Source organism: Thalassophryne amazonica, chromosome 4, assembly GCF_902500255.1.
Source record: "Thalassophryne amazonica chromosome 4, fThaAma1.1, whole genome shotgun sequence".
Taxonomy (NCBI): Eukaryota; Metazoa; Chordata; class Actinopteri; order Batrachoidiformes; family Batrachoididae; genus Thalassophryne; species Thalassophryne amazonica.
In genome coordinates, this window is record NC_047106.1 from 113997618 (window position 1) to 114007130 (window position 9513).

General features: G+C 39.8%; 1 protein-coding gene across 1 annotated transcript in view; it reads left to right on the forward strand.

Annotated features, from left to right (window-relative positions):
* foxo1a (forkhead box O1 a) overlaps positions 1 to 4910 on the forward strand; it is a 127464-nt gene extending 122554 nt beyond the window's left edge. Inside the window, 1 exon segment of the mRNA XM_034168437.1 lies at positions 417 to 4910. Coding sequence (XP_034024328.1) covers positions 417 to 1619 — 1203 coding nt within the window. The 3' untranslated portion in view covers positions 1620 to 4910.
* Positions 4911 to 9513: the final 4603 nt, after the last annotated feature.

The following is a 9513-nucleotide window of genomic DNA, read 5'->3' on the forward strand; positions in this document are numbered from 1 at the left end:
ATGACCACAAAACACTCCAAGTTGTCACTGATGTTAAAGGGGACAACACACGGTATTAAGAATAGGGGTATGTAAACTTTTGATCAGGGTCATTTGGGTAGTTTCTGTTGTCATTATGATTTAAAAAGAGTAAACATAGTAGTTGTTTTGACAAAAAAATGGCTTCACCCAACCACTAACCATGAGTGGAAAAACGTTTTTGTGTTTCATTCATATTCTCTGAAAAATAGCCACCAAAAAAATAAATAAATAAACAACAAATTTTCTGCCAGGGTTTATAAACTATTGAGCACACCTGTATGTTGTTATTGTAATGCCAGGTTTTCAACTTCTCTGTGCAGTGTCTCTGTCACATAGTCCACAGTATATGTGTTGGTCCATTGTGCTTGAGTGAGATTGTCCTTTTCTGCCCACAGCTGTCTGTCCAGGGGGGCCCTGATGGAGGAGCTGACAGCCCAGGCTCCTACTCCAAGTGGCCTGGCAGCCCCAACTCCCACAGCAATGATGACTTTGATGCATGGAGCAGCTTCAGGCCTCGCACCAGCTCCAATGCCAGTACTCTGAGTGGCCGCCTTTCACCTTTCATGTCTGAGGATGATCTTGGGGATGGGGAAGTACATATGGTGTACCCTGGAGCCCCCGGCGCAAAGATGACTGCCACACTGCCCAGCTTAACGGAGATGAGAGGCTCTTTAGGACACAGTTCTGAAAATGTCATGGAGAACCTTCTAGACAACCTGAATTTGCTCTCACCCAACAACACTCAGGTTGGAGGAGGGGCACCTACCGCTGGGTCCTCCCAGTCTTCTCCTTCCCCTATGATGCAGCCAAGCACTGTGTACCCATCTTATAACTCCCCCGGTATGGCATCCCAGGCACAGCAGGAATACCGCAAGTGTGTGTATGGTCAAGCAGGGATGAACGCCCTGTCCTCCATGCCCCTGCAGACTTTGCCAGAGAACAAACCAAGCTTTGGGTCCAGTATGCGCCAGTACAGCTGTCCTGCTGGGCTGCTGAAGGAGCTGCTGACATCAGACACAGACCAGCATGGGAAACTCATACCTTCAGTGGACACAGTGGTTTCTCAGTCCAGCGGAGGCTGCATGCTACCACCTTATAGCAGCAGCCAACATGGAGCCAAACTCATGGCAGGAGGGGATGCCCACCCACGTGGTCTCTCTCACGCTCATCCACATAATATACACAGCCAAGCCTCAGCAACATCAGCGGCAATGAATGGACGCTTGCTCATGTCCCTGAACCACAGCGGGAGCTCCGCACGGTTACCTACAGCTAAAGGCCCCATACACATGCCTTATGGACTCTCCAGCCACCTCAGCGGCGGGGTCATGCCTGGCAGCTTCTGCCCACACAACACCAACGGATACGGGCGACCAGGTCTGCACCAACCCCCACACCTGGAAAAGCTGCCAAGTGACCTAGATGATATGTCCATTGAGAAGTTTGAGTTTGATATGGAGACAGTTCTCCATGATACTTTGATGGATGGAGACTCACTGGACTTCAACTTTGAACCTATGATAACTCAGCAAGGTTTCCCCCATGGCATGAAAGCCACCACACATAGCTGGGTATCAGTGTTACCAGATCACGAGTAAAAGACCAAACAAAAAAGTGACTTTTATTTCCAAAAGAAACCTCCCAAAAAAGCCTGCCTATATTTATCAGTGACTCTTGAAAAAAAAAAGAAGCCAAACTTTGCTCTTAATGAGCAGACCTGGCAACACTGCAGGGTAAAAAGTATTAGTCCATACACTAAAATCTTTCTTTGGATGGATTTTCTGTGTTTGAAAAACACCCACTTGATTCAAAAACTATCTTAAGGATGCGTGTCCCACATTTTTTGCAATCAACATTTCTGTTTAAAAAAAAAACTTGACAGAGCACTTAAGCAAACTGAGACTTGCTGTGGTCAGTGAAGGACTCGTGAAGGTGCCTCATCGAGTTGATATCACAATTATTTTAGATATGTCAAACATTCTGCGCAAACCAAGTGCCAAGCCTTTTTACCTTAACGTAAGAGCCAAACGGGAACACCCTTGTCTGGATTACTCACAACTTTTGCCGACGCGATGTGCTGGTTGCATGTGCTAATTTCACATGTGACACTGCCAACTACATGCCAGCAGCAGCAGCACATCTCACACTGCGCTGTTTACTGTGTCTCCAGCAAATGTGCACAGCGTGGTTGTGAATGAATTATGAAGGTAACATAGCTCATGGGATTACAGACTGACTGAGGGAGGAGGACTGACATGATTTTAAACGACCGTCCTCTCTAGGGATCATCGGACGATGTTACATAATTGCTTTGTTTTTGCCTGAATGTACATAATGTCATACAGTTTGTAAAATCAGGTCTTGTAGTGTATTTTCTTAGAAGATTGTAAATAGTGTTTACAGAACCGAAGCAAAAATCAAGGCAGCAGACAAAACTGGATCGGATTCTTTGAAATAAGAGGAAACGTGAAATAAACACACCTGTGCTTGAGGATCAGTCACAGCTAGGCTGTAAAACAGTAATACACTTTCTATTTTCTTGTACATACATAAAGAATGTATATTAAAATGATGTTTACTAGAATTAGAATATATTTGAGACCTTAATTCTTTGTTGTTAATATTAGATCGATGCTGGTGCATATCCTGCACGTAGAGGTTAGTTTTTTTCGGAGTCACTCTGAACCCTAATACCACAGGGGCCTATTTATTGTGCCTAACAAAGTAAATATTGACCGCAGGCTTGAAGGGATTTGTGTTGTGAATGCGTACGATGCTGAAACGCAGCAGTCTTGAAGAAAAGTGCAGTGGATTCCTGTTTGTTTTTTAGAAGACGAGAAGATACCTGAGTGACAAATTTCCTACTATTGGGTTTTTGTTTTTTCCTCTAAATGCTTTGCGGCTCTGTGAATGTCATGAATCTGAGGTCAGGGCAGATTGACGGACAAAGACCTTCTCAGAACTGTGGTGGTTTTCACCCCAAAGCTGAGTCCAAGATCAGCCGTTGATCATCCTTAAAGACACTGTGAGTACCCAGCCGCAGAGCCAATCTGTTTCATTTTTGCCTTTAATTCCTTTTAGGCTAAAAAGAGCCCTCGGTTGTCTCTAGGATCAGTTGTATTGCTTTTGAAGAGAGTCCACTTTCACTCTGCCCCTCCTACCTCTAACGTTTTTGTCATTGTACATTTTTTTCTTCAACCTTAACAAGTAACTTGAGAGCTCCAATAATCATCTCACATATAATTTCCCCTGATAAGCACCACTAAGTGTTAAGTATCATTTACAGCTTGTACATTTGCATTTTCAGACGTGCTTTACTCATTTGTTGCTGCACTAATAATTAGCTTGTCGCTGATTTATTATGTCGAGTCAAAACAGTTGATTTGACATTTTATTAAAGGGGTCATATTTTTTTTTAAAGGATGTTTTCCTCAGGTTCCATGGGGTCTTTTTAGAACAGAGAGTCTATTTTAAGACGCAGTTGACCTACATTAGCTTGCTGTGACTTGTATAATATGACCCCTTTTAAGGTGACATTGGTAAGCCTGAGTGCGGGGCTTTTTAATGTTTACTGGTGACATGCTCAATTCTTTTTCTTCTTTTTTTAAGTCCTGTGGTGGCATTTTTCTTTTAATAATACAGTGAATGCAGACAAGGAACAGTTTCAGAACAAATCAGTGCAATGGGCCTGAAACCTAGGACTTGGGGCTGTTGCTTTCCACCTGGATGAATACCTTTAAAGATCACAAACTAAAACAGAAAACTGCCTTTTAAACATTATTGCCTGATCTGTGGTTCATCCATAAACTAAAAAACACCAGCAGGTGTCTGACCATATTCTTGAATGGACCGTGCATATGCCGGTGGACGCAGTAAACTAACCAGACAGGAAAACACTTAAGTTTGCAGTGTTTGGTTTGAAATGAAACCTGCACACTCCTGTCCAATAACGGCACACGATCAGACACCGCTGAAAGCGGAGGAGTCAGGGCAGCTTTAACAAGAATAAAATGAAACAATTAATATTTCAAATAGATGCTGTTAAACCAGCTGCTGATTTGCTTTGTTGCCAGGTGTTGCCTTGTCTTGCCCAAACTTGCGATCTTGTACTACAACCAAATTTGCCTTTGAAGTGAAAGACATATTTAGCATTTTAAATATGTGATATGTGCAGAATTATATGTATTTGTGCCGGTCACTCGAGTCAGGATAAAGTGTAATGAATCCCTGTAGTCAATATCACAGGATTCACTCTAAGAATTAAAGAGCTGTACTTAGTAAGTTATATCTACATTTTTAAATGAGTTGATCTATGCATTGTAATTCTTAATTTTATGTTGCAATTGTTCTATTTTCATTTGTCAAACTTAAGATAGAGATGTTTTATTGTAACATAGCGCTGTGAGATGTTATGGTATTGTTATTGTCAAAACTCTATGTTCCAGATAGCTATATGGGGGAAAATGAAGTTTATTTAGAAATAAAAAATGTAGTGTTTGATATGCTAAGCTTTTGTAAAACGACAATGCCGTATTTCTTGTATTTAGCTAAAGTTTTTAGAAAAAGTAACAAAAGAACAGATGAATTACTGGAAAAAAAATTGTAAAGCAAAACGTGTGTAATGACATAAATTCTGCTCAGAATGCAGATTCTGGACCAACTTTTCTAATTATACAAGTAGACAGATGTTGCACTTTTACTTACATTTTATATTAAAGTGCTCCTCATATTGACAGGATGAATACATATTTCCAAATGAAATCTGTTACATTTTAAGTTATGTACTGGAAGTAAATGGAATTTTGCTGTATGATTTACAATCAATATGAACATGTAAGTTGTTCGATATTAATGTATTAAGACCTGAATAAATGTACATCTGTGTTAAAGATGTATAGTCATTTTAAACATTGTCATGTCACCACAGACTTGTCCATTTACTTTGTACACTTCATCCTGCTCAGACGTGTGTGTGTGTGTGTGTGTGTGTGTGTGTGTGTGTGTGTGTGTGTGTGTGTGTGTGTGTGTGTGTGTGTGTGTGTGTGTGTGTGTGTGTGTGTGTGTGTGTGTGTGTGTGTGTGTGTGTGTGTGTGTGAATAATTCAAGAGCAATACACACCCAATATAGAGGAGCATTTCTTTCACCAAAACATCAAATCTAGGCTTGCTCAGATTGGCAAATTGTGGCTGAGAGTAAATAAAGTGCAAAACACATTCAGTGACTTGGAAATGTTCATGTATCCATCCTCTGACTTGCCTGAAGAAAGCAGAGAATAATACTTATTAATTATAGGTATTATGCCAAAGTGGCCCATTACTTATACAACCCATCATCTTGGCTTTTATATTTTTAATTAATTTATTTAAAGTTGTAGAGAATTGGTTTGAGTTTGAGTTTAAGGAAGATAATTTTTATATTGAGAAGCCTGATTTAGATTAAACAAATTAAAATGTGTGAACTATCAAGGGACCCAATAATTATTTTATTTTGGAGGGCGCACTATATATATATATATATATATATATATATATATATAAGGTACGACAGTTGACAGTGCATGTCAGAGTACAAACCAAGCATGAAGTCAAAGGAATTGTCTGTAGACCTCTGAGACTTTTGTGGTGGATCCTGAGAGATCAGGGGAGAAGGGCCTTAGTGAGGGCAGTGAACCCGATGGTCACTCTGTCAGAGCTCCAGCATTCCTCTATCGAGAGAAAAGAACGTTTGAGAAGGGAAACCATCTCTGCAGCAGTTTAGTCCACCAATCAGGCCTGTATGGCACAATGACCATACGGACATTTCAGAGTGGCCTTTTATTGTGGCCAGCCTAAGGCACACCTGTGCAATAATCATGCTGTCTAATCAGCATCTTGATATGCCACATCTGTGAAGTGGAATGGATTATCTCGACAAAGGAGAAGTGCTCACTAACATAGATTTAGGCAGATTTGTGCACAATATTTGAGAGAAATGGGTCTTTTGTGTATCTCGCAAATGTTTTAGATCTTTTGAGTTCAGCTTGTGAAAAATGGGCGCAAAAAAAAAACAACTGTCGGCTTTTGATAAACCAGTTTCACTTTAAGTGCTGAAGGGGCTGCTGGGTAAATTCAAGGATCACAAACACACAAGAATGCACGAAAAATGAGTGAATAAAAAAATAAAACCCCAAACGCTGTCATCATCTTTCAAAAGCAGTAAAACACAGTATTACGTAGAAGTCATAGTTTATCTCGGTATTAGATACACCGCCATTTACAAACTAAAAAGCTGCTGCTTTTTTCACGCTTTCAACCGTGCAGCTTAAACAACCGAAATACAGCCATTAATGCATTGATTGGCAGAGTAAAATACATGTAGTAAATATAAATTCTTACCTGTTAGTTTCAGTGGGATTCACCTGAAAAAATAATCATCCTGAGATTATCCAAAACAATCTAAACAGTGAACACACGTCCCTCTGTACACGGCTGTGCCATGAGAGCTCCTCTCTCCCACTGAGTCTTGGCAATACCATGAGTCACAAAGAAATAAAATAATGAATTAGTCCATTTTGTTTTTGTGTCGCACAGACCATAACACTTCTTCTTCTTTCAAATCCAATGGCGGATGGCACCAGCTTAAAGCGCATTTGCCGCCACCTACCAGACTGGTGAGTGACCGCTGAGATTTTACAAAACCTTAACTCCTAGCAGCCATAGTCATTTGTTTAGATGCGATGAAGTAATCCAGTGTCCTTTAGATATTTAAATAATAATAATTAAATAATTTTGCACGATGTGTGATAGGTTTTGCAGCAGATTTCCAAGGAACAAAGGACTGCAACACTGTAACGTCCAAAGTGAACCTGAATTACACTACCCGCAATGCTCCCTACGTCGACCGGCCAATCACGCTTTGCGCTTAATGTGTCATCAGCAAGCGACAGCCAGTCTGCCATAAATAAACACACAATAGACAGACTAAAATGTTTGATTTTAGGGCTTACAAAAGTTTTGACCGTTAAACTTTGCTCATTTTACCAGTGAAAAAAGTTATCGGACTGAAAGTTATCGGAACCAAATTTATCGGAAGATAATTGGTCCGATGATGGTTTTAAAACCTATCTGAAAAGATAATCCGCTAGCAAAAAGAATTAGCCTGATAATTATCTGCTATCGGATTAGCTGAACTGTGCCCACCACTGTATGTATGTATGTATGTATGTATGTACTATGTGTGTCTGTGTGTGTGTATATATGGAAAGCTGACATTTGCAGTTTGGTATGCTTGTGTAGTTTGTGTCAAGGATGAACACTGCACAAAATGTTGATGGGATGAATATTTTTTTTTTTTGAGAAATTTGCAATATTAGCTAACAACAGCGAACAATGTTTTTTTTTTCATCACTCCAAATGACTGTGCTCTCTGTGCTGTTTGGTGTATTGTGAGTGGGATACTTTGTGGCATTTACGTAGTAATGGCTTTCTTCTGGCGACTCGACCATACAGCCCATTTTTCTTCAAGTGCCACCTTATTGTGCATCTTGAAACAGCCACACCACTTCGTTTTACAGAGTCCTGTATTTCAGCTGAAGTTATTCATGGGTTTTCTTTGCATCCATAACAATTTTCATGGCAGTTGATGCTGAAATTTTTGTTGGTCTGCCTGACTATGGTTTGGTTCCAACAGTATCCCTAATTTTTCACTGCTTAGAGTTTCAACACTGCTGGTGGGCATTCTCAGTCCCTTGAACATCTTTTTTATATCCCTTTCCTGTTTTATACAGTTCAGTTACATTTTCTTAGACAATTCTTTGCTTTCCCTATGGCTCAGAAACCATAGAACTAGAGGAAAGATGCAAGGGTCTCTGTCAGGAGCCCAGAAACTCACTGACCTTTTATACACACACACAGATTACAGTAAAGTAAACAGATCACTTATCAACTTGTGTGTGTGTGCATGTTACCAGGCCAAAATCACCAAGGTATGTAAACTTTTGATCAGGGTCATTTGGGTAGTTTCTGTTGTCATTATGATTTAAAAAGAGTAAAACTTAACACAACCATTAGCCATGAGTTAAAAAAAAAAAAAACTTTTCTACCAGGGTATGTAAACCTTTGAGCACAACTGTATAAGCAAAAGTAGCTGTGTTTTCAGGAAGAATGGGACAAAGTAAGATCTGAACCACTTTATTGCTTGATATCCTCAAAAGCCAAAATGATTTTTTAAGTGTTTAAGGAATGGCAGCATTGCAAAGTGGTAAATGCTTTATTGTCCCAACTTGTTTTAGAATGTGTTGCAGGGATTAAATTCATGTATATAAAAACAGAATACAATGATTTGCAAATCCTCTTCAACCTATATTCAACTGAATACACCACAAAGACAAGATATTTAATGTTCAAACTGATAAGCTTTACTGTTTTTTGTGCAAAAATTTGCTCATTTTGAAATGGATGCCTGCAACACATTTCAAAAGACTGGGAAAGTTGATGAATGCTCAAAGAACACCTAATTGGAAACAGGTGAGTGTCATGATTGGGTATAAAAGGAGCATCCCCGAAAGGCTCAACCGTTCACAAGCAAAGATGGGGCAAGGATCACCACTTTGTGAACAACTGCATGAAAAAAATTGTCCAAGAGTTTAAGAACAATGTTTCTCAACATTCAATTGCAAGGAATTTAGGGATTCCATCATCTACAGTCCATAATATAATCAGAAGATTCAGAGAATCTGGAGAACTTTCTACACGTAAGTGGCAAGGCCGAAAACCAACATTGAATGCCAGTGACCTTCGATCCCTCAGGCAGCACTACATTAAAAACAGACATCATTGTGTAAAGGATCTTCACATGTGGGCTCAAGAACACTTCAGAAAACCATTGTCAGTTAACACAGTTCGTCGCTACATCTACAAGTGCAAGTTAAAACTCTACCATGCAAAGCGAAATCATGGACGTCGTGTCCTCCGGACAAAAGAGGAAAAAGTCCATCCAGATTGTTACCAGTGCAAAGTTCAAAAGCCAGCATCTGTGATGGTATGGGGGTGTGTCAGTGCCCATGGCATGGGCAACTTAAGACTCTATGTGCCTTTCTGTACCCTGCATGTGCCACGTAGCAGCCGCTAGTGAGCCACGACTGACCTGTCATTAGAGCCTCGAATGGCTCGCATCAGCCACACTAAGCCAGGTAGTGCTGTGATAGCGTCATGATAGGGTGATTCTTAGACTACGGGCACTTATTATGTCCTTTGAACATATTGTATGAAAAACAGAAAAAAGGGGAAATTTCACACTTTTATAGTTATCTTTACAATGAAAGTGTGTTAAGAAATTTGTTCTAGTAGTCTATGATGACTTTTTCACCTTTTTTCAGCATCATTATATGCAAATATTGCCGTTTTGTGCTTGTCCCACACCCAGACTTTTGATCTTCAATGATAAAAATGAATGGTAAAGAAACGTTTTTTCTAATGTTTTAAAATATCTCTGAATAAAATATCAGTAAAATAA